The sequence below is a fragment of the Narcine bancroftii genome, chromosome 4 (genome assembly GCF_036971445.1).
Source record: "Narcine bancroftii isolate sNarBan1 chromosome 4, sNarBan1.hap1, whole genome shotgun sequence".
Classification (NCBI taxonomy): domain Eukaryota; kingdom Metazoa; phylum Chordata; class Chondrichthyes; order Torpediniformes; family Narcinidae; genus Narcine; species Narcine bancroftii.
In genome coordinates this window covers 280,280,772-280,306,524 of record NC_091472.1, presented here as the reverse complement: position 1 = coordinate 280,306,524, position 25,753 = coordinate 280,280,772, and the positions used below count along the sequence as shown (strand labels likewise).

General features: G+C 38.1%; 1 protein-coding gene across 5 annotated transcripts in view; it reads right to left on the bottom strand.

The window, feature by feature from the left end:
• The window catches only part of zranb3 (zinc finger, RAN-binding domain containing 3), a 133,560-nt gene that overhangs the window by 76,527 nt on the left and 31,280 nt on the right, over positions 1-25,753 (bottom strand). For 3 of the 5 annotated variants that reach the window (XM_069935142.1, XM_069935137.1, XM_069935138.1), the window contains exons 3-7: positions 16,232-16,250; positions 13,001-13,179; positions 7,072-7,303; positions 2,298-2,383; positions 621-792 (exon numbers count right to left, since the gene is read on the bottom strand). In XM_069935142.1, coding sequence (XP_069791243.1) covers positions 621-792; positions 2,298-2,383; positions 7,072-7,303; positions 13,001-13,179; positions 16,232-16,250 — 688 coding nt within the window. Of the gene's footprint in view, positions 1-620; positions 793-2,297; positions 2,384-7,071; positions 7,304-13,000; positions 13,180-16,085; positions 16,146-16,231; positions 16,251-25,753 lie in introns of all 5 variants that reach the window. The other 2 variants (XM_069935140.1, XM_069935141.1) reach the window with 2 other exon arrangements.

The following is a 25,753-nucleotide window of genomic DNA, read 5'->3' as shown; positions in this document are numbered from 1 at the left end:
GTAAAGAGAGGAGGTGGGGGCGATTAGCAGGCTGACAGGCTGGCGCCAATGCATTTGCAAAGCATTCTGGGATTTGTAGTATTAGCTGTGCATGGACTATACTGGCGCGGCGGCCAGCGGGCCAGCTCTAATACATATTTGATATGATCTTGCGGGCCAAATATAATTATATCACGGGTCAAATTTGAGTTTGACATGTGTGGTGTAAGGATTTCCAGAACAAGGGTGCAAAAGTGAGATAATGAGTTAAAGATAGAAAAACCCAGACAGGTAGGCAAGAGAGTACCAGAAAGAAAGTCTGAGAGATTTAAAACACAGAAATTTTTGAAATGTTCAAGCATTTAATTTTAACAAATCCAGCTTATTAACATTGACACAATATCTAATTTTTTTTACAGTATTCAGCGCTCTCAATGTTAAAATTGATGATCTCAGTAAAATGCATGAGGTTACCCAGCAACTAAGTCCAGCATCAGCCCCAAGGGACATGACATATTGACAATATATTCTTTGCTTTACATGGAATCAAACCAATGTTTTCAAAACGTTTCTTGGAGAAGTAAACAATTTATTTTCTAATTAGATATTCATAGATGACTTACATTCCACAAAACTCTCACCTTGGCAGCATCCTTTGACAACTCAAATTGAATTTGTTGCCGAATCTTTGGAGGCAGCTGTGTCAGAACTTCATCCTTCTTTCTTCGGATCATGATGTTGCTCAGACGTTGGTGAAGTTCATCTAAATTGGAGGCTCCTTTGCAATCCCACTGAGCCCTTTTACCAAAATACCTGTTTTGCATTCCAATTGAAAAGATGACTTGGACATCTTATTTACAAATACAAGCAGGCACATGTATTCAATTTTCAACAGTGGGTGTATCAATAGTAAAAAGGCAGCAAAGAGAAGAGGTTATTAAAGATGAAGAGAGCTGCTGCTTAGCTTCAGTGACCCAGGCTCAGTCTTTATGTCCGCTGCCCCCATATGGAATTTCCATGTTCTCCCTGTGACTCTGCGAGATTTCCTCAGATGCTCTGCTTTCATCCCACATTCCACTGGTGCAGCCATCTGTTGCTGGTTACTTAGCGTAGTTCAGATCCACACATCAAATTTTCCTTTTATGTCATGGTTAAGATCTATGGTCTTGGCAGAATGAAAAGGGAAGCTGTTCCATTGGGAGAAGTCATTAAGGACAAAGGATCAGTTGCACCACAAAATTATTAAATAAAGTGCAAGAGAATGAAGAGCAACAAGAAAATTTCTTCCATGCAGCATCTGGATAGATTATGGACTGTCTAGGACACAGATTCCATTGTGGCCTTCAAGAGGGAGTTGGATAAATATAGTCCAGAGAAACATTTGCAAGGTTTCAAGGAAAGAGCTAGAATTAGGGCATGGCTGCAATAGAAATGGGTGCAGACATTAAGTGCTGAATGTCTTCCTTCAGTACTGCAACCAAACCATGATTTCATGGTTATATTTTCTGATTTTCAAAAGTATTAAGTAACTAAAATAGAACTTTGAAAGCTGCTCAAAAAACATTTGTTACATGGAAATCACCAGGACACATTGCTTTGTGTAAAAATGTACCATCTTCAAAAATCAAATATTGAGCTTTAAAAATATAAAATAAGAGTATAATCTCAATGCCAAATTTATCTTTCAAGATATTTTTGCACCTCAGCTAATTGGATAACATCAATTCAATAAAGCATGGAATCATGGAACATCTCATTTGGAATAAATGCACGGCACTGATACGTAGTATTGCATTATCACACCACTCAAGTGACTAAAATGTTAATCATTCACTTTGCCATGGAAATGAAGATTAAACTCATTCCAAAGAAATAACACATTCATTTGAGTGTTTGTTTCTCCATCTACTGATACTGTCTGACCTACAGTGTATTTTCAGAATTTTTATTTTTAAATTTGCCTCATTGCTGGATATGAAGTACAAGTTATTTCCATAAAACATGAATAAGGAATGTCTAATTTTCTATTCTGCCAATTAATTAAATGTCTAATAGAATTTGTAAAAAAAAGTCATTAAAGTCACATGACAAATTATTTAAAATAAATGATTGATCAACATAGTTCCCCACTAAGCACAATTTTGAAAATTTAGTAGAACAAGATTTCAGAGTTCTGATGCAATCACTACCCTGAAACCATTTCTCTTCCACAAATGCTGTCTGATCTGCAAAATATTTCCTTTATTCTGTTATTTCAAATTCCAAAGGCACTGACAAAATTGTTGAATCAGAAATAATGTTCTAATTAACTTTCTTACCTAAGGTGAGCATTGCAATATTTTTTAGCAAATTCAATCCAAGTTCCAAATTTTCCTGGATACAGTGCATTAATCTGCATAAAAAGCTGAAAAAATAAAATTTGCATGGAGAAGAATGAACATACATTTAAGACAAAAGTTATCCCTGCTACAATTCTAATCAATCTGTCATCTAACAAACATGTTTGAGTAAACTGAAAATAAATAGGATCATTATTTCACATGAACCTGATATAACATAGTCAAACTAGACAAGCATTTCTATCCTTTTTCATCCAGATTAGTGGGAGAATTTTTTTTAAAGTGAGACAAAGTTTTGAATAAAATGGATATGGAAGCAATTTATTCAAGGAGGATAATCTCCTTTCCCGTACTCCCTGTACAAATACAAAGCACATGCAAGTATTCTTGAAGGTGGGAAAAGAGTATATTATTCTTTGTAAAAAATATTATTCCCAGACTAGATTCTTCAACAAAACAAGTGAAAGGATTATATTTGTGCACAAGGGATTCTCAAATCAAATGCTTACAGACTATATCAAGTTATTTTTCTGCTAACACACCATGGTATTGTATGAAAGCCCAGTTCATCTTACTAAATTTATCCCACTTGATCATACATGAGAAGCCCTTATAATGAATATGAGCTCTTCCAGCTTGACATTCAAATAATGGAGAGGACTGAGCAGTTCTGAATGAGCAACAACTGGCCAACATCTGCCTAATGCAATGCTTGGTTCTAGCTAAAAGGGGCACTGATATTTATCATGCACATTTAAATATCAAAAGTACAATAGCATTAAACTAGCAGGACTGTAGCAAAGCACACAGACAATAATACCAAGCATTTTCACTGCAATGATTCAGCTTCACAAGTAATCTGAGATTTTTAAAGGCACCAAATTCCCCAACCTAATACAAGTTATCCAGCACCTGGAGGGATTGGTAGATGCCAGATATGCAAATTTTCTAGTTGCTTGATACCCACTCTTAAAATGCCCAACTAATACACCAGCATTAAAATTAAACATTTCAAAAGCTAATGCAAAATACAGAGATGTAAAGTTCACTTTAATCAAGTAATTCCCATAATTTACAAAATTTAAATTTGAACCCAAGTCGCTGGTGCTGTAACAGGATTGCGCTATCTACTGCTCTAACCATGCCGTCATCAGAATTAACCCTTCCTTCTCCCAAATTTACACATAAAGCCTTACTAATATACTAAATAATATACGAATAAAGACCCTTTGTAAGCAGGGATAAAGAGACACTTTAAGAGAGCCACTCCAACAGCGAGCGAGCAGCATCAACCAGCTCTTCATCCTCTGTAATCCCATTTTATTCAAATGCAACTTTCTGCAAATAGCTGCTACAAGCAAAGTACGACCAAGACATGTTGCTGGCTAAATATATGTTCCCATCTTCACCAAAAGTTTATGTGTTACTTCAGAGAACATTGACAATTTTAAACTTCTATTTAAATTTGTGTTTATTGTTGTTCATTTTCAAATAAAATATATTTTTCTAGATTATCTTGCTGGTTGCTTAAGGTTGCTGATTGCTTGAATTCCGGATATCAGGGGTTTTAGTGTACACCAGTGTCCTCAGAATCTTGATTCCTATATTAAAATCAAACTATTCCCGTTCTGGAGAAAATTTTTTAGTTTTCCACTCAGCATTGTTTTGCACTTAGGGAAGGGAATATATATTCTCATTATCATATTTTTGTTTATTAAAACCAGGATTATAAGGGTTTATCTATATTAAACTTAACAAATCTTCATGACAAAAACCAAGCATTCAGTGGACAATTGTTAGTGTTACTCCAATAACTGAATACCTCATTGTGTCTCATCAAAATAAAAATTTGTGCAGAAAATCCCATTTTTGACATATTTTGGCTGTACAATGGTTCAGCATATATGAGAGCCACTTTTATTCTGGCATTCAAGACTAAGAACCAAAATCATAATATTCTTAATATAGGATATGACACGATTGTACTCTGCAACATGCCTCAGACAAGTATTTCATCAATCACCTTCAGCTTCGCATAAAACATCTGATCAATTGTTCAGCTCCAGGCCCAAGGGTGCCTCAATGACCTATTTGTGCTTTTATTACTTATGTTCCAGAAATGGTGGGGTGTTTGGTTTTATATTACTGGTGCACTTATTATCCAGGACAAATCACATCTCTGCATGTGTTCATGTTGATCTGTCATCATTTCTGCAACTGTGCCTGTGTTTATGATTGATACGTGGCACAACTGGTGAACTGAAAGGATCAGGTTTGGGATATATGCAGACAGCCTGTTACTGTACTACAGTAACAAAAGAAATTTGACACAAAACACAAGCCTATTCAATATTTTAAATCAATTGATAAAGATAACAATATTTTTGAAACTGAACTTTAAATGTCACAAATAGAGTAATTAATCTTCTCCATATTGAACATAAAATGTCTCAAAAGGGTGGGCTTTAAAATTGGATAACAACAAAGTTCTTGGGAAGTTGGCTTATTAGTTGTTATGAAAAAATTACTCTATTTGGTCATTTTATTCTGTATCTCAAATTTTTCAATAGTGGTTTGAAAAATCTGTAAAAGTGAATTTCTGTAATATGAATGGATGTTACACAGGAATCACCTTCGTGGAAATGATCAGAAACAACCAGCATCTTGTAGCGACTTCAAAACATTTAGTTGAGAAGTATTAGTTTGCTTCTCAGAGGTATTTTGCTCTCCATACACCATATATTTTGGTGTACAAGTCGACTGGTGTACGTTGACCTACTCCCCACCCCCCCACAACTTTTCAGCCTAACTTTAATGGTTTTATGGTATATCCAGCATATGTCGACCTCCATTTTCTGGCTGCCTGAGGTACCACGTTAACCAGCATATAAGTTGACCTCCAAAGCTCGCGATGCCTGAGATGGGCCATTGACCGACATATACATCAACCCCCCCCCCCCACCCCCCCACCCCGCTTAGATCGCACAGATTGATCTGATGGGCATTGGCTGAAGGTGATGGTGATCACAAAGGGTCCACTGATACAACGCAGCACGCAACGAAAATATGAAGCAAGCTTTAAGTTGAAAAACTGAGCTGCTGCGAGTAAATTGGATGCGGATGAGAAGTTCGTAAGAGACTGGAGGAAGAAAGAAGAGATTTTAATAAAAATACTCACTGACCAGAGTTGGAAAATCACATTGCAGAATGGGGATTGCTACATCGTCACCCAAAATAAAATAAGAACATTTGCACTGCAGTGGGCCAAGTCACACCCAGACCTCAGTGATGATTTTGAGGCTACTGTCGGTTGATGCAATTGTTTCATGAACAGGAAAACTGGTATTACAACAAAAAACAAAAATTGCACAGAAACTACCAAAAGATCTTGATCATAAAGTTGTAAGTTTTATCAGTTTATTATACAGAACCAGCAGAAACACCAGTTTGTATTGGCAACTATTAGAAATATGGACGAAACCCCTATGAATTTTGACATGATAGGCAATAGAACTGTGGAATGGAAAGGTGTTAAAACTGCAAATCAGAAGTACAGGCCATGAAAGGACCTGGTGTTTTCATGAATGGCTGATGGGACAAAGTTAAACCCATGATAATCTTCAAACACAAAATTAAACCGAAAATGAAATTCCCTGCAGGTCTTTTTGCACAATTTCATGAAAAAGGATGGATGGATGAAAATGGTGTAAAACTATGGATAGACAATGTGTGGAACAGGTGGCCAGGTGGTTTACACAAAGAATGGAGTTTGCTGGTCTGGGATCGGTTTTGTAGCCACTTAACAATAGATTAGCACTATATAATACTTACATAGTGGTTATCCCTGGTGGTGGTTTCACTGACAAAAGGCAAAGGAGGAAAAACCCAACACCCAACCCCAACCCACCAATTTTCCCCTGCAACCGCTGCAATCGTGTCTGCCTGTCCCGCATCGGACTTGTCAGCCACAAACGAGCCTGCAGCTGACGTGGACTTTTTACCCCCTCCATAAATCTTCGTCCGCGAAGCCAAGCCAAAGAAAGAAGAAGAAGGTTTGACGTCTATACTGCAACTTCTCTATGTCTGTTTAAACACGCCATTCAAAGATCACGTGCGTGAGGAATGGAATACGTGAACGTCGAGTGTAGAAAAGTCATTTATAAAAGGCAGGGCAATGCGTTCTGCATCGCTTGATGTGCTGTGTAACTTTGTGCTCAAGGCACGGGACAAAGTTAGAGACTGTGATGAAATAGTTTAAAAAGTACGGTATCTCTTGAGTAATTGATGGCATGGAAGATGATTTATTGGGACACGAACGACAAAGATGAAACTGCCTCAACAGATACAGACTGGGACCCATACGATGACTGTTTAAACAATGACCAGAGTTGGAATGTACTTGCTGCCATCTTTGCTTCAGATGATGATAACGAGAGTGATTTTGAAGGTGCTGATTGTGTTGTAGTTTTCAATAAAAATCTCAATGAAAATTGGGTTTTGTTTTGGTTTTCAAGGGTTGACTTAAACGCTGAATCGATTTTTCAAGGGTTGACTTACCTGCCCGATCAGCACAGATTGGATTTTGAGCTGAATTTAAGGTCTTGAAAGTATATCCAGCATATAAGTCAACCCCCATTTTTTTGAAAGATTTTTTTTGGTTTTCTCAACTCAACTTATATGCTGTAATAACATTACCTCAAGCATGTATTTGAACCCTCCTTCAACATTTTATCAAAATTGTAAAAAGGCTCACCTCTTCAGGGCGACCAAGTGCAGGAGTTCCAGTCAATAGGACTGCTCGAGTGGCTTTTTGTATAATAGGCATCAAAATTGTACTTCGTGCTGCATTACGTGATTTTATATAGTGGGACTCATCAACTATGACAACTTGAAAATTTTGATCATATAAAGCATTTATTAAGGTCTGTGCATCCCTTGTCAAAAGGCCATAACCCAGAATGGTAACCTTGCTGGCTGGAATTCTCCTGCACAATATAAAACATTTTATTATTGATCAAAACATTTTTACGAAAAGTACCATTTTATATTGCTAATAACAAACCATGGAAGTTATTCTATAAAATTAGATTTATCACTCCTCTGTAATATGTAAAGTCAATGTTACAGCATTTTATTTGATGTTCAACCATTCTGATGGCTCAATAACTCCATATAGTCTGTTTATGTGCTGAATTAGCAATTTCTCCTCCATAAGGGGGTGGTTTGTAAATTCATAAAGAGTGCTTTGTATTTCATAATTTATCCTATGCATTTACAGCAATACTGTACATTGTGAATGACAAGAAAGGACATCCACCATGTAGAAGATAACATGTGTTTCAAAGATGTTAGAGCACAGCCAGGCACAATGTGGCTTACATTCTGGAGAGAGATTGTAAATAGGTCAATAGTTGAGAATAACTCCAAATTAATCGAACATAAAGTAGACAATTCACCCCCTGAAATGTGTTGCATGGAGCACAGAAATCTGCAGTACACAACAGGCCCTTTTGCCTGCAGAGTTGCGACGACCCAATAACCTAATGTTAACAGCTGCCTGGAATTTCTCGACTGCCCAACCCTCCATACCTCTCAGTTACATGACTGAAAGACCTACATCAAGAACAGTGTTCAAATATATCTACCATCAAATACTCAGAATTTTTGCTATACAGCTCCAATAAGCAAGGTTCAATCCTGGCCATGGGTGAGGTGTGTGGAGTTTGAATTCCACGACTTCTCAAAGACATATGGTAGTTAATTAGCTACTGTAGGCTACCTATGAAGGGTGGCAGAATAATTAGGGAGGAGCTGATAAGCATGTGAAAGAAAATGGGTTGCAGAGACACAAGTGGGGAAAATCAGACTGATGGGAATGCTCTGACAGTAACCATGCATTTGATGGGTCAATTAGCATCATGGGGTTAGAGTTCTACAGCAGAGGAACATGCTCTTCAGCTCAATTTTTCCGTGCCACCCAAGCATGTCCCATTTCTCTCTGTTATGCCCAGTATCCATCAAAACCTTTCCTATTCATGTACCTGTCTACATGTCTTTTGAACATTACAATTACCCCTGCACCTATTACTTCCAATCATTGGTTATACCCACGACCCTGTGTGAAGAAGGTAACCTTCAGGTCTCTTTTAAATTTCCCCCCACTAATGTTAAAACTATGCCCTCTAGTTGTAAATTTGCCCTTCTTTAGAGAAAATGGCCATGATTATTTATCTCATCCAAGCCCCTCATCATTTTGTAAACCGCTATATGCCCCTCTCCTCCCTTGCAGTTCAGGGAGAAAAGTCCCAGCCAATCCAGCCCCTCCTGATAATTCAAGCCGTTAAATACCAGCTACATTCTCATCAATATTTTCAATGGTAATACCTTTCCGGTAGCTTGATGACCAAAACTGCCCACAACACTTAAAATTTTGTATCTGTCCTGCTCCCTGTTTGCATTAGTTTTCTCCCATTCAGATTTTCATCCATCACTCTTTTGAGTGCTAATGTCCTGTCTAGTTGGGTAATGACCTTCCTGCTGCTGTGTTCAATGTCCTGACAATGAAGGCAAGGGTGCCAAACACCCTCATCACCGCCCAGTATGCCTGCTTTGCCATTTTCAACTTTAAAGTTATTATCATTTGATGGTACATATACAGCCCAATGAAACAGCGTCTCTCCAGACCATGGTGCACTCACAAAAATACACTTTTCACAACACTTAATGATCAAAATAAATATTTCTAAATATTTGGGATGATGCTGTTCATTGGTCTCACAGCCTTCAGAAATTATACCCCAGCCTGGCAGTCCTGATTTAGATGATCCTGTATCTCCTTTGTGATAGAAATGAGTTAAAGATACTGTGCACTGAATGGAAAGAGTCTTTTACAATTCCTCGAGCCCTCTTGAAACAATGCTCCCAGTAAATGTCATCGATAGAGGAAAGGAAGACCCTTGGCTGTTTTAATAATCCTCTGTACAGACTTCTGGTTTGATGCTTTACCATTACCAGACCATACAATGATTCAGACTGGATACTCTCAATTGTGCTCCTATAAAAGTTTGTCAAGACGAGGGCCGGTAGCTTTGCCCTCCTCGGCCTCCTTCTGAAGTGCAGGCACTACTGCGCCTTCCTGATTAATGAGGTGGTTACTTTTCTGAATGGCAGAGAGCGAGCGATAGCAAGAGTGAGAAATATGTTGGGGGAAAACAGGGAAGTCGATGTTAATGCCATCTGGTTGGAGGGTGCCCAAAGGAATACAAGATTTCCTTTCTAATTTGTGGGTGTCTCAATCTGGCAGTGCATGAAACCATGGACAGACATGTTGACGTGGGAATGGGGTAGGAAATTTAAATGGGTCACCACTGGGAGATTCATGCTTTTGCAGTGGACAAAGTGAAGATGCTCAACATAGAGATCTCCCAGTCTGCATCAAGTCCATCCAACAAAGAGATCACAACAGGACCACCGGATGCAGCAGATGACCCCTGCACATTCACAAATAATGTGTTGCTTCACTTGGAAGGACAATTTGGGGCCCTGAATGATGGTGAAGGAGGAGGTGTGGGCATAAGTAAATAATTTCTTGTAGTCACAGATGAGAATGCCAAGGGGCAATTGGTGGGAAGGGAGGAGTGGACAAGGGAGTCACAGAGGGATCATTCCCTGTGGAAGGTGGAGAGGGGAAGATGTGTCTAATGGTGGGATAAGATGGAGGTAATGGCAGAAGATGATATTTTGGATGCGGAGGCTGGGGGGGTGATAGAAAGGACAAGGAGAATATTTTCCTCGTTGTTCGTGGGGGCAGAAGGGGCCAGGGTAGTTGTTTGAGTAATGGAGGCTATACGGGTGAGATCTGAGTTGATGGTAGTGGAGGGAAAACCACATTTTTTGAAGAACATCTTGGATGATCTTGACGTGGGAGCAGATGTGACAGAGAAGGATGTATTGTGAAAAAGAGGACAGGGTAAGAAGAGGTGTGGTCCAGGTAGCTGAGGGAATTTGTGGATTTGTAGAAAGTATCTGTTGAGTTTATCTCCCAAAATTGAGACAGAGGATCAAGAAAGGGGAGTGTTGCTATAGGTATACCAACTGAATTTGAGGTAGGTGTGGAAATTGGCAGCAAACTGGATAAAGTTGATGAGCTCATCATAGGTGCACAAGTCAGTCAGCACCAATGAAGTCAACAATGAAGTGGAGAAAGAGCTTTACCTATGTAGGCTTGTAACATGGATTACTCCACATAGCCAACAAAAAGGTAGGCACAGCTGGAGCCCAAATCAGAGGACTTGGGTCAAGGGTGAAAGGAGAAAAATTTAGAGGGAACATTTGGGGGAATTTCTTCACACAGACAGTGGTGGAAGGGTAGAACGAGCTGCCAGATGAAATGGTAATGCAGGCTCAGTTTTAACACTTAAGAAGAATTTAGGCAGGTACATGGATGGAGGGGTATGGAGGCTATAGACTGGGTACAGATCAGTGGGACTGAGCAGAATAATAATTTGGTAACAGACTAGAAGGGCTGAAGGGTCTGTTTCTGTGCTGCATTATTCTACTGTTCTATTCATTGTGGTTTCCTCACACTGAGAACCTGGAACATTAAAGCACAGTACAGAAGCTTTAGTCCATGATGTTGTGCTGCCCAATGTAAACCTTCTTCACAACACTAATTTTTCCCTATCTCATACCTATAACCCTCTCTGTTTCCTAAAATCCATGTTCCAATCTAAGAGTGCACTTGTACTCCTTACCTCCATTTAAAAAGCTCAGGAATCCATCCACTTTTACAATCATTTCTCCATTTGCCAGAACATTTAAAACAAATTATGCACACATTCTCCCATGAATATCTGTTCTTAAACTCGTCTTTGAATTATGTCCTCCAAACTACATCTTCAAAATGTTGTCATGGCAATTAATGCAAACTCTCCAAAAATTGGTGAAGTTCAAGACAACACCATGTACAGAGAATACAATAGCATTGGAGGAGCTGTGTTGCAGATTTGAGGATGCATCTGGGAGGAAACTTAAACCATAATTTAATAGTATGTAGTTGCACATTTGAAAAACCATAGCCTGTTTATGGCCTTGTCATTATCAGTGTACATATTCCGTACATTTAACCTCCAATGTGCAACACCCAACACCTGCATGGAGTAAACTTTATCTGCCATTTCTCTGCCCTTATCTGGAACTGCTCTTTAACTGAGGAACAGAAACCAGAGTATTAAAATATAAATATAAAATTGCAATATTAATTCTGAAATTAATTTACATATTAAGAATAACAACAAGTGGAAACTTGCCAGGAGGGCTGAAATAGCAAACTTTCTAACTGGCTGACAATATCAAGAACTGCAAATGAATCAATTCAAATGAAAATTGTCTTCTTTTTTTTTAAGGTCTCCACAAGGTCACCACAGATGATTTAGCAAGGCCTGATCATGTTTCACAAATCCTGATGGTGACCATCTAAAAGGCATTTGTAAAGCTCTACAATCTGCATCAAGACCACAAGAAAACGTTCTCTGAATTTTTGTATTAAAAACAGAGTGGATATATGATTCATAGAAGGTTTATGTATATCCACCTGTTTACAAAATCAATCAGGCTTCAAATGGGTTTCTTAGAGATACCCATTTATTTATTTACTATATACCTTGATGAAGGGCTTAAGCCCAAAACGTTAGTTTTGTATTTTTGCCTTTGCTACATGAAGGATATTGTTTGAGCTGCTGAGCTTCTCCAGTATTTTATGCTTTAACTCCATTTATTTATCTTACCTAATTTTTTAATCACTGAAAACAGATACTTATACTTCAAGTATGAATTCAAATCTTTTTTTTGAAAATTACATGATCTGTTTCTATCAATCTTTACAAAACAACAAACAATTAAAATTCTATGTTGCTTCTGATACTTGAGCTAATTACATTAACCTTGATTGTGGATAGCATGACTTTTTCACTCTTTCTGACCCAACTTCTTGATCAGAACCATCCTGATTTTAGACACTTCTTTTGGGTCCATTAATAGTGATCTGAAACAGTAGGGACTCTATAAGCACAGATGTTTCATTTGCAGCCGAGAGAGAGCGAGAGAGAAAAAAAAAAATCACATCACATGGAGGACACTAGTTAGCATGTTGTTCCTGGAAAAATTAGCATTATCTCAATCCAACTCATCCCATGCTCAATTCTTTTCTCAGCTCCACAATTTTTAATATCTTCACGCATCATCTAATTCAATTTATGAAAATACTGAAATCAGTTTCACTAGCCTTAATTCAGAGCTTTGTGCCTTCTTGTGACTTTTTTCCTTTGTGTTACCTTCAGTTCTTTTGCCAATCCTTTTGCTCATTTTGCTCTTAATGCTTCCACAATCGCAGTAAAATTTCAAGTTGTTTGACATCAACCCATCATGATAATTGCTTTACCTTTCAATACATTCATATTTTATACAAGCAAAATACAAATCAATTCCCTCCACCTGTTAAATAGTCCACGTGCCTTTGGCTTTGGCCAACCTGTTACCTGGCTCAAGGCAATAAAGTGAGCTGCAGTCGAAACACGATGACTTCAGTAGTGATAGAAATAAGGTGCATATTAAAAGATGTTAGTTGCAAGATGGTTAAGAATCTCATAAAATTTGCTTATTGTTCTTAAATTTACAAAGCTCACCCAATATCATTTTTAGACTCAATGAGATTTACATCATAAGGATTTAGATCTGTGATCCATTTTTCAAGTTCTTCTATCCAGGGATACCTGAGTGATGATGGAACAACAATGAGCATTGGCCATTCCTTTTTATAAAAGTAGGATGTTGCAATTGCTTGAATAGTTTTCCCCAGGCCCATCTGTGGGGGAGAAATGTATTATTTTAATTATTCTATTCACACTTTGGACTTTTCCATTGAAGGTGGCAATAGAAAATTAAGTGTCAGTTCATTGTCAGAGCTAATGTAAATTAAGGATTTTTATAACCAGGTATCAATTATACTAGACAATTTTTTCTCCCAAAAAGGTTTGCTTCCGAAAAAAAATTGTGGATTACAATAGATACCTTAAAAATGAACAAAAAGATAATTACAGATTTACTGTATTACAAAGGAAGCTGAAGAAACATTTATTAAATTTAATATGTTTAATCACATTGACATTGACACATTACATTAGTTCAAATGACCCAAAAATGTCTTGCCGCTGATTTTCACTTGTACTCAGCATCTGATGCTTCACATGTCAGTGTCCAACAATAGTTGGCCAGCATTAATGGATTCCAGTTGCCCTAATACTGCTTTTCCATGGACACAATGTCCTGGTGAAACCTTTCACCATGTTCATCACTGACTCCACCAAGATCAGCAGGGAAGAAGTCCAATTGCAAATGCGGAAAATGAATTTTCAATGACACGTTGCTCTTCAGGGTTTGTACACTTGAAGTATATTAAAAATATAACAGGAAATTACAAAAATAAATTATATCAGAAAAAATGGTACATGATAGGAGAATTTTAAGGTGATTGTCTTGATCAGCAGCCTAAAATCCATAAAATACACCCAAAAGTGTTCAAGAAGCAAAATCTTTGTTGTCCAGTGTTATTGAAATTAAAATGGCTGGAAATAACTTACTTAATAGAATGCAAATTAGGTGCCATTATAATGTAATTTACTTCCTGGAATGTTTAATATTAACTTGTTCAATACTCTAATAACAAAGCTGAATTGAAGATGCATCAGGTTATTTAGGATGATAATTTTTAGCAAGCATTCCCTTGATTAATCATGTATTCTTGCACTTGTGTTCTCGCACAGAATTGGCCTCCAGTTTAAAATAAATTTCCATTTTGCAAAATGAATGCCCAAATTGTTTTGGTAATTTTAACATGAAAGGATAATATTTCTAATATATTCATAAAACATCATATGAATCTCAAATGTTGGTCCTGTGTATCTGTAGAGGATACATTGAAACTGAAACATTGATTTAAAAAAAACCATGGAGTTATCTGACTGGATTTTGTTTTACGTTCTTTCTCTAATGCTCACAAGAATTGGAGGCAACACTCCTGTGGTAGCTGAACTATTTTTTTTATATATATATATATATATATATATATATATACCTGCTCATCATAACTTTCTAGCTTTATTTTACAAAGACCATTTGCTTTACCAATCACTCTTTCCTGTCATCTTTAAAGAATTATTCTCATTAACTTTCTTACCCCTTTGCTGCTATCAGCAATTAGAATTACGCCAACCCTTAGAACTAATCCATTTTAATACCCTGATCCACTCCTGTTCATCCAGTTTGGGTTTGGCCTCACACTGGGATGGATGAAGTAGAGGTCAAACTATGTTGAAATGGTGAGAGAAATTAAAATGGTTGATGGCCAGGATTCCAGTTTGCACCCAAAGTAGCCAGGAGTTCCAGCTTGCACCCAATGTCAGAGAACTGGGCTCTGTGAACAACTCACTAAATCTGCTTTAAATCTGATCTACTTAAATTATGCCACATCTGATTCACCCAATGCAATAGATTAAGTTGAACGAAGTACAGTAAAACCTCGTTAGAACGCAGTAGTTTGGGTCCAAGATTTCATAATGCATGACAGGCGAGTCGCAGAACAAATGCAGGGGCAACAACCGCGGGACGGCCGGCCACCCCTGCCCCGCACCGAGGAGCAGGGGCTGTCAGACAGCAGGGAGTTGGGTCACCGGCTGATTGTCATCAGCCCTCCCCTTAGCAGTTTGGGGTCCACAGACGCCCGCGCTATAAGGGATTCCGCGGATTAACGAATCACGTTCTAATGAGGTTTCACTGTATATGCAAACTATTCACGATTTCATACTATAAGGAACAAGAATATTACTGAGCACTGTCCATTTTGTCTGAATTCCAATCATACCCAACAGGTTTAACATCATCCAAGAAAAGGTACGCTTTATCCATACCCCATCTAAAATATTCACTCTGCCATCATTAGTGTGCAGTTGCTAGGAAGGTGTACAAAGTTAACTGCCATAAGATTTTATTCAACATCAGCTATCAAACAACAATGCAACAAACCAGAAATACAAGGGCATACGAGAACGTTATCACTTCCAAGACCCCTCAAAGTTTCAGTAAGGAATAATTCAACATTTTCACAAGACCAAGGAGGCAAGGTGTCTGCAGATGCTGGAGAATTAAAACAATATGCAGAAGTGCTGGAGGATCTCAGCAGGTTATTCAGCATCCATGGAAAGCAATAGGCTATGAATGGCTGAGGCTCAAAACCTTGATTGCCTATTATTGCTTTCCATGGATGCTGTGTAAACTGCTGAGTTTTTGCCAGCATTTCTGTGTATTTTTCCATTAAGCCCATTGGGATTGGCAATAAATGTTGGCCTTTCCACCAATTTACACATTCCAGCCCAAATGAAACAAAAAACAAAATCAGTTGAAATTCCTGAGAGATGACCAGGCCTCATTGCACTGAGAAAAATGGCAGCAAGATTTTTTTTCAGTGATAAATTCTGGTGCCTCTGCACCAAAGAGTATTTTTTTTGAAATTCAAAGCAAATGAATGAACTTGCACGGGATCAGACACAGGTTTTCTGGAGGATGTGTGAAATCTACATCAGCTCATTACGTGGAGAATATCTTGGATAAATTCACTCATCAATGAAGCCCAAGAAACAGAGCAAAATTATGCATTTTTCTCATGACATCTTCTTACAACATTCTTCTGTGCATTGTTTCTGTTTGCTCGCTTACAGTGAATTTGTGCTTCATTCTCTACTTTTGAATTGGAGAAGGATAGGCAGTTCTATCATTCTGTAAACAGACACGTTTTATTTGCAACATTATTCCACTTCATGATAACATTTAAATTCATGATAACATTTAATGAACAAACTCACCTCATCTGCAATCATACACCTATATGGAAAAAAAGAGAATCAGTCAGTGGAACACCAACTTTGAGAACATAATGTCAATATTCACAGATTTTCTTCAAGGACTTAAATTTTATAGAGGTGACTTTGAATTTTTTTCTTTTTCTGCATTGACATTTAAAATAGCTCACTTTAGATGCAATTCACATGACTTTTCAAATTCCAAAACACGAGCAGATAGGAACACCACAGGAAAACTGTTTGAAAAACCAACTTGATCAGAAAAGTGAATGTTTCTTTTTCCGGTCACTACCTAGAATCTTTCTAGCATTTTATGCATTATTAATATTCTGTTTATTCAATATCTTTATACACACAGAATGCACTGAATTATTAGAAATACAGGTCAAGCAAAAAATAAGATGCTAGTTATAGATTGTAAATAATATTATTTTACTGAGGAAATCAGGAAGGAGCAGGGCAAGAACATGTTATTTTCCCTGTCTCATGTTATGTTTGTGCAAATACATTTTTTCTTCTAATCATACAGCTGCAAAGTTAATATCAAACTCTAAATAAAGTAATAGATTAAAAATATATTTAAAACATGATTGATTTTTCTGCCATTGTCACTTTGGAATGAAAATAAAAAGTGGTAAAAGCTTGCTTAAAAGAAAGCTGGTTTTGCTGAGAATATTAACAAGAAAAAACACAGGAGTGCCAATGGAATACACCAATCCCAAGGGAATTCAGAACTTGATAAGATGGGAGCAGAGGTGTGAAAAGATTTTGTCATAGCCACAATCATCAAACTGGAGCTCTTTCGTACACATTGCACACAGCTGCATTGGGCATGCCATAGTTTGCCAGATACGACAGGTGGAAAGACAGGATTGCCCAAATGATACAGCTATGTACTAAGCAAACAAACCCCATGTATAGATGGAGATCCCCATTGATGTGAGGCAGAAACAAGCACCATTGTGGAAGACAGGATGTGAGCTTCAAATACCAGTGTGGAATGTAACAGAAGACCAATGTAACAGATGGCCAAGCTCAACCAAGAAAGCAGCCTGGAAGTGATAGGCAATAAGTAACATATCACTTGTATCACTTCCTGGCTCCTTTCTGGTTGAGCCAAGCCATCTGTTATGTATTAACCTTCTGCTTTCCTCCAAGCTGATCAAAAACATAAGATATTGCTGCAACAGGGATTATTGCAGACTGGTGAAGCCCTCACTTCCATTAAATAACAGCAGAACTGATATTTGACCACAAGCACTGTTTTCTTGGCCAACCTCATTCTTCATTCCTTTAATATTCCAAAATGTATTTATCTGTTTTGCAACAATGACTGAATCTGTCTCTGAAACAATCTCCAAAGATTCATCACACTGACTGAAGAAATTGCTCATCTTTGTTCTAAATGGTCTATCCCTTATCTTGAGACTAGTCCCAATTCTGAATCCTTCACCCACGGGAAATATTCTTCCACATCCACCATGTTGTGCGAAGAGTTTTTTAAAAAAAAAAATTGATTAAATCCTTCTCAAAGGCAAGGCAAACTTCAAAGAAAGCCATTCCTGCCTGATCTCTATTCATGCAAGAGATTCATCCTTTGAGAAATCAATCTGTGAATCTTCCTATGTAACAGATAAAACTTTTTAAGTACAGAGACTAAAAGTGAACACAAATCTCCAAGTGTGGTCTCACCCATACACAATGAAATATGACATATTTATTCTTACACTTGTATCCTCTAGCAAAATATCATTTGCTTTCTTAAACTGCTTGCTCTACCTGCACATTAGGCTTCAGTGAATTGAGCATGAACCCATCTACGTTAATTTGAATGCCAACATTTCTCACCCATTTTTGTTTTTTATCCCCATTTTTTCAGATTCCATTCCGTTGGCCATGATGTTGCCCACTGTCTGAGCTTGTTTATATCCCTTTAAGCCTCCACGTATTTTTATCATCTTCAGATTCCCATGTAAGTTTCATAAAAATTATATTTGATCTTTTTCTTCCTCAACAAAACTCTTACAATCTGACAGCTCACAAACATACTCTATTTTCCTTCATAAATTTCTAGGTTATCCTTTGCTGAATTTTAAAATGTCTTCTTGCTGTTTTCTTACACTTTTAAAAGCCTTTACTTTTATTTTAACAGAAGTATTTTTTTCTGCATTCCATTGTCATATCCCTTTGTGTTTTAAAGAAATGCAAATCTATCATGAAACATGTACTACAAGTGCTGGTCAATGTCTGTCCCCATCATACCTTTTAATTGAGTTCCCAGTCTACCTTAGCCCAAGTGCCCCTGATATTTTTAGTTCTATTATATCAATGTTTCTCTTCCCAAAGGCCCTTTGACAACAAGATTATTAATCAACCCGTTCTTGCTACATAATAGATGATCTAAAATAGGCTGTTTCCATATTGGTTTTACACAACATACTCATCTAAAAAATCATTTTAGAGCCTCATTCTTTGAATCTGTAGTCCTGACTTGATCTGCCCAGACTATATGTACATTTAATTCCCCCAACAATTACTGCATTCGCCATTTCATGAACCACTAATTTCCTCATTTTATACAATACCTTCCATCAACACCCACCGATCTTTTCTACCTCCCTGCTGTATCCAAACTGATTCTAGTTATGGACCATGATCTACAGAGCCCAAATCCTTTGTAACTGCAGTGACAGCCCACTCAGTGCTATGCTGCAAAGTACTGATTTACTGGTCCTCAAATCCAAATGCTATAAGATACATGACCCCCACACAATTTGAAAATAAAAGTTTTATAGGCTGCATGCAACTGCACTGGCAAACTGACACAAGGCCCTACCTTTCCCACAACTTGGCAAGGAACCTGTAACTAACCCTTGTTCTCCCCATTGTGGTGCACCATTGTACTGGGAATCTGCTGCAGATTCCTGCGCTCCTCTGGTACTCCACCAACAATGAATTGTTCCGTAGCTCACTCTGCAGAAGCTGCCTACAAGAGCTGTTGTTGGGCGGGATGGTATCAGCTGGACAGGCAACCATTCATTAGATGTGGGCCTCAGGGCAGTACCTTGGCTGGCATACTGAGAGCACATCTCAGTTGGGGAACGGTAGCAGCTGTTCCATGTATTGAATGATGATCCATGCCCTTGGTCCTGCCAATTCCACCCCAATTACCTTCTGTTAATTGTAACGGGAGCTGCTGTTTTCAGTTCTCCTCACCTTGAAGATTATTTCATGCCACTGAGCTGAAAGTCAACCATGGCTTATTCATGCTCAGACCTAATAAGGAGCCTCTCTCTATTGCAATGGGTAATTCATTGCTATGGAGGTCAGCGATTCACAATAGATGAATATACCTGCATTCAGCAACAAAGAAAAAAAGGTTTCATGTAAGGTTCCTTAACCAATAGAACCCCTCCATAAATCTTCGTCCGCGAAGCCAAGCCAAAGAAAAAGAACTTTTAATAACTCCTCTTGAAAATAAACCTTGAAAAAACCCTTTCTAAAGATTCCATCAGCACTCCCGACCACCACAAAGTATCATCAAATACCCTGGAAAATTTAGTTCTCATCTTTAGTTCACCTTTCAACCACTTTACTATATTGTTAATTACTAATTATTTAGCTGAAGCAAGCATTGAGATGAGAAAAAGTTTCTGAAATCCCATGTCAATTCAAGAGGGATGTGTGTGAAGCAGAAAGACAATACTGATAATACATTGGTTTGAACCAAGGAACAAAGCAACAGGATCAAGCAAAAGCAACCACCTGGATGTCAGACACAACATTGGATGAGCTGCCCAAAAACAACTGCTGGACAAAGATTTCTTAAAGTTAAAGCATTCTTAAAGAATAAAGGTCATCATTCATTAATTTAACTGTGACATTTTTAGTGCTACAAAAACCAGAATCAAGGGAGAACAGTCATCACTTGCTTTGATACGTTAAAATTTGGAATCTTTTTGTTCATAATCATAACAAATTTTATATTATTTTAATTGGAACCATTTCCCAATCCTCTGATCTTCATTATTACTTTTTTTTAAGCTTTATATCCCTGTGCTCAAACATCCATTGAATTAGATTAATCTATGATTCCAAAGCTTTTCAAAATCATCCAAGTGATCCTGAATTTATCTTTCCTTCTGCAACTCAGGGCTCAGTTCTTCATGAAGGTGACGTCCATGGCACAAAATTGGCAAATAGAATTTCCTTTCATCATCTTTTTTTTTTTTACACCCAATTGTCAAATTAGAAATGAGATACATTATGTTTTTCATGAAATCCATTTTTGTTCAGATTTGATGGTTAAAAAGTGCTCAGACTGTTAGTCAGCAGTAAGATGCTTGCATATTTATGTTTGGCAAATGAAGAACAAGTATTTGCACCAATAGGTATGTCATAATATGGGAATGCTTTGAAACCAGAATGAACTGACAGGAAGAGTCAGAGAACCACTTTATGAAAAAAACAAAATGACGGAAGTATTAATGCCTTTTCAAAAGGAACTTAAGTTAAAGAAAAATAACAGAACCCAAAACTGTAATGGAAACAGAAACTGTTGGAAATACTCAGCAGGTGAGTTGAAGAGAAGGCCAACAAAAAAAAACTACTGTGGCTTCAGATCTCATGGACACAAAAGCCAAGCATTAGCAGTTGATTTGAGTAACAGAAAGAGGCACCAGATTATCACCATGGGAAGGCAATAGAATTGCTATGTGCCAAGGTAAAATTTGTACATAGAAAATTATAGTGCAAAAATGCACACAACAGGAATTCAAGCAGCAGTTAGCATGCACAGATTTTAAATAGATGATTAATATTTAATGTTAGTGCATATTTGATGCAATTCAGACTGAATTAATAAAGGATAATTTATAATATTTTAATTTGCAAATCAAAGTTAGAGCAGCGGCATTGCAAAAATATTCTCAATATTTTGATACATCAACACCTTTTAAGTTATTTGTAGTATCATTGGGCTTCAGCAATGATAATTTTCTTGAAATCCTGCAATTCCTAAATAAGGAAGAAAATTTGGAGAGCAATATTTAAATCTTTTGTAGTCAAACGCATTATCATGAAAGAAATAAAGAAAATAACGATTCATCAAAAATAATACTCAAGAAATTTGTTCCCCTCACCAAGGAGTCTGGGACCATACAATACTGAATGAGAATACAGAGTCATGTTGGATTTAGAGAAAAGAAAAATCTTCACTCAGAGGATGATGAGCTATTAAAATTCTCTCACCAGAACTGTTGTAGGAACTCCGCCATGTTCATTCAAAACAGAAATGGATCATCTTTGCATGTGAAAAGAATTATGGAGAAAGACTGGAAAATGGAACTGAGCGAGAACAGGCATGATATTAATGAATGGCAGGGCAGATTCAAAGGCCCAAATGCCCTACTCCTATTTTTTATATTCATACAATTTTTGCCCTAATTCACTATTTGTGCCTATCTCAAATTATCTAAGCATTTTGGCTGCTGTGATTCCTTCACATTTGTCTGGAGAACTCAGAGTTTCGCAGAAAAGATTTTCAATTAAAGTTTTTTTAAAAAAAGTGTTTTACAACATCTCCCACTGAGAACAAGTACTGAATGTACTGTACTTGAAGCTTAAATTTTAATAAGAGCAGCCAAGTAAAATTACAATCAATATTTTCAATATTTTATGTGACCATTCTAATCATCGTTATAACTTTATTTGCATGTTTATAGCAGGCACCTTTAAATCTCAGTTTTATTAGCCTGGACACTGGTTTTGGCTTATTTTGATTATATTCATGAAAATTCTCAGCGGTTACAGCCATCTGAAAAATGATTCACATATTCGAATGCTAGAATCTGGAACAAAAAAAAAATCAAACTACTGACCCCCAGGAAGCATCTGTACAGGCATCTGTCAATGTTTCAGGTTGAGGCCCCATATCAGCAAAAAAAAAATTAATTTTGAAGTAAATATCAGGAGTTGGAAAAATTAGAAATAAAAAAAATGCTTGAAGCAACAGAGCAGGATGGGGGGAACAAAGGGAATATCCGTGATAAGATGGAAAGAAGGAGAACTGAATGACAAGGCAATGAAGGTAAAATAAATATTGATAATGAGGATGGGGAGTCAGAAAAATAAAGAGTTAACGTTGCAGATCGGTGTCTGCTCATCAGAAATGGATAGTCTTGATTGAAACTCAAAACAGCAGTACCCAAAATTATGGGCTAAGATAGAGTTCCAATGGCTGGAAGGTGACATTTGCTGGATCATATACTACAACACCGATTATCCAAAATTGGATTTTCTGAAATATTCATTTATCTGAATATTTTTCGGAGCTGAACTGACATCACCTTTTGAAAAAAAATTCACTCGACATGAAGCTAGAACGACAATTGTCCTCATTTTAAATAATTCCCTCCCCTCTCTCTTATCATTTCTTCTTTACCTTCCCCTATTGACTCTCAAATTCTCAAATTGTGTGCTGCTGTCTCCCAGCTGCAAGCGGTCGGAAGAATTCCTTGTCCTGGCATCATCAAGGAGAATGGGCTCCCAGGCAGAAGCGGGGACCTCGGGCTCCAGGGCAGGAGCTTGAGCTCAGTGTATTCCCTCTCCTCCTCCACCAACGCCGAATTCTCCCCTCAGCCTATGTCCTCAGTGTGTGTGTGCAGTAGGCCTAAAGGAGGGTTCAGAGTTGGGACTCCAGTGATTTGGGAGACAGGAGCCTGCCGACTCACCAGTGAGTGTTCTACCGGCCTGGGAAGCCTGACCGGGGATCTGCGGCAGCGGTGAGTTCATGTCGAGAATCAGCAGCGGCAGTTGGGTGGTCTTGTTGATCGGTGGCCGCTTTGGGTTTGTCTCGGTGATTGGCAGAAGCTAGCATTTTTTGGTGAAAATTAAACATTATTTTAATGCTTAAAAAGCTTTCCCTTGTTGTTTAAACATTGATACAAGTGATTTGCTCTTGCTACTGGGGTGTTTTTAAAAAAATGACCAATTCTCCTAAAAAAAAACCAGTTTATCTGACATAGGCCCAGTCCTGACCATTTTGGATAATTGGAGACGTACTGTACAAATATATTAATTTATAGAGTAGGCCACTCGGCCCCTCAAGCTACTCTACAAGTTAATAAAAACATGCTTCTGCTGCCATTTAGTTAATAGCTGCCTAAAAATTGCAGGGTTCTCCAGCTTAGATAAGACCTGACATCCAAATCTGACTTTACATGAATTCTCCCATAATTTTTCTTTTCTTTTCCAGATAGAAACATTAATCGGCTTCATAGTATTCATTAAAACTGAATGCTGTATATACTCAAACCAGAGTGACCCACGATGGGTAGCTATTGAAAAATGACATTTCTGATGCTGAAAATTCTCAGGAATAGAACCCTTGCATAACCCAGGGACTGCTTGTATTCAAACCATGAGCATCTAGTGCCCTTTGAGGATGGGAATTTCAAAAAAAAAGACTCCTTGATATTAAACTGTGTTCTGCCATGGATCTATGTCCATGAAAGGAAATACTGTACCCTCTTTACATAACTCAACAGGATCTTAAATTATTCAATCAAGGTGCCTCTTGCATTTCTAAGCACCAACTCCACCTAGCCTATTCAATTGTCCATCACAAGCTATCCAGCTGACTATTTGGCCAAGTCTTTTTTGATCTACTTCCCAATCCATTCACATCTTTATTCACACAAGACAGCTTGCATTCTCCATTACCTGTGGAACCTGCATTGTCATGTACAAATCATGCACTTGAACACCCAAATGATTCTGCATCTCAATTCTCTGAAATCCCTCACCTCTCAGGCAGACCCTTTGCAATAATCTTGCCAAAATTTATAACTTCACATTTTTCCATTTTATACCCCATTTTTCAAGATCTTTGCCTGCTCACACATTTTCCATTGTGAAGAGGACATGAGGAGGCTTCAACATGGTTTCTTTCCTATTTTTAGATCAACAAATCTCGTCACCATAATTTTAATAAAAATTGAAAAATATCAATGGCCCAGAATCAAGATTGATATGTCTTGCCAAAAGGGCTAATTAATTAAACTTCAATACTCAAAAGGGCCAGAGAAACTCAGCAGGTCACACAGCATCATTTCGAAGTAAAGGGTAATGAATCTTTCAGACCTGAGAAAAATTAGGCAGGCACCTGATTAACAAGGTGGAGGAGGAGAGAAGAGAGAGGAAGGGGCAAGAAGAGGAGTACAGGCAAACAGGTACTTCCATCTTTCTTTGACAGGAGTTCTATGAGAGTCTCTCTCTCTCACTGCTCCCTTCTTCAATCCCCACTGCTCTCAAGCTCTAAGAATATATGATCACCCAGACTCACTTCCACAGCACATGTCCTTCCTGGCTTTGTGCCTCTGGTGCCATCTAGTACCACATAATTTCCAGCTCAGTTTCCAAGCCTCCCGGTTTGGTTCCCATAAGGATTTCAGGCACCCACCCTGCTTTGACAGTTGGTCTCTTCACTTCTCTCGTGGAATTCCACAGATTACCTATCTATTAGCCTGTACTTCCACTCCCTCTTCCTTCCTTATCTCCTCACCTTTTTATTCATATGTTTCTCTGCTTTTTGCTCATGCCATGACAAAGGGCTCATGCCCGAAACGTTTATTACCTTTTAGTTCCCATAGATACTCTGGTTTCCTTCCACCATTCAAAACTTACTGGGGTGGGGGTTCTAGGTAAATTGGGTGCAATTGGGTGGCATGGCCTCTTGGGCCGATATGGCCTATTACTGTACTGTATACATCTCCAAAATAAACTGTGTGGCATGGAGGTGCAAATGCACAGGGCAGGAAAAAGCTACAGAGAGTTAAGAACTCAGCCAATACCATCATGGCATTCATCTTAACTCTATTAAGGACATCAACAAGAGGCAGTGCCTCAAGAAAGAAGCCTGTAATAATAGAAGACCGTCACCACCCAGGCTGTGCCCTCTTCTCATCTGCTACCATCAGGAAGGAGATACAGGAGCCTGAATACGAACACCCAATGGTATCAAAGCAGCTTTTTCCCCCTCTGCCATCAGATTTCTGAATGAATAATGAACCACAGACAGTACCTCATTCTTTTCTTTTGCACTAATTTTTAAAAACTTATTTATAGTAATTTTCCACCTGTAATATTGCTGCAAAACAAAGAATTTCATGACAAATGCTCATCTTATTAAATTCTGATTCAGTCACTGGATTCCCTATTGGAAAGACCACAGCTTGTCTGGGATGGCAGCAGAATATTGAGCATTGCCACATTGAGTACTGGTGCACTTCAGGGCAGGGTGCCACCAACCCATGAATGCAATGCCAGATCCAGCTCCAACAGAGTCATTAGGCCCTTTCATAAAGCAAAAGAATCCGAACATAAAGGCGGAGATTCTTTGCCCTCAAATCGGAAAAATTACCTCCATGAAGGCTCCCCGACCAGCTCTGCCAGGCATGCACGGTGGTTCCAGGATCCGCGATCTGATGGAACGTGTGTGGGCTGTGGGAGGCCCGAGCGATGGCA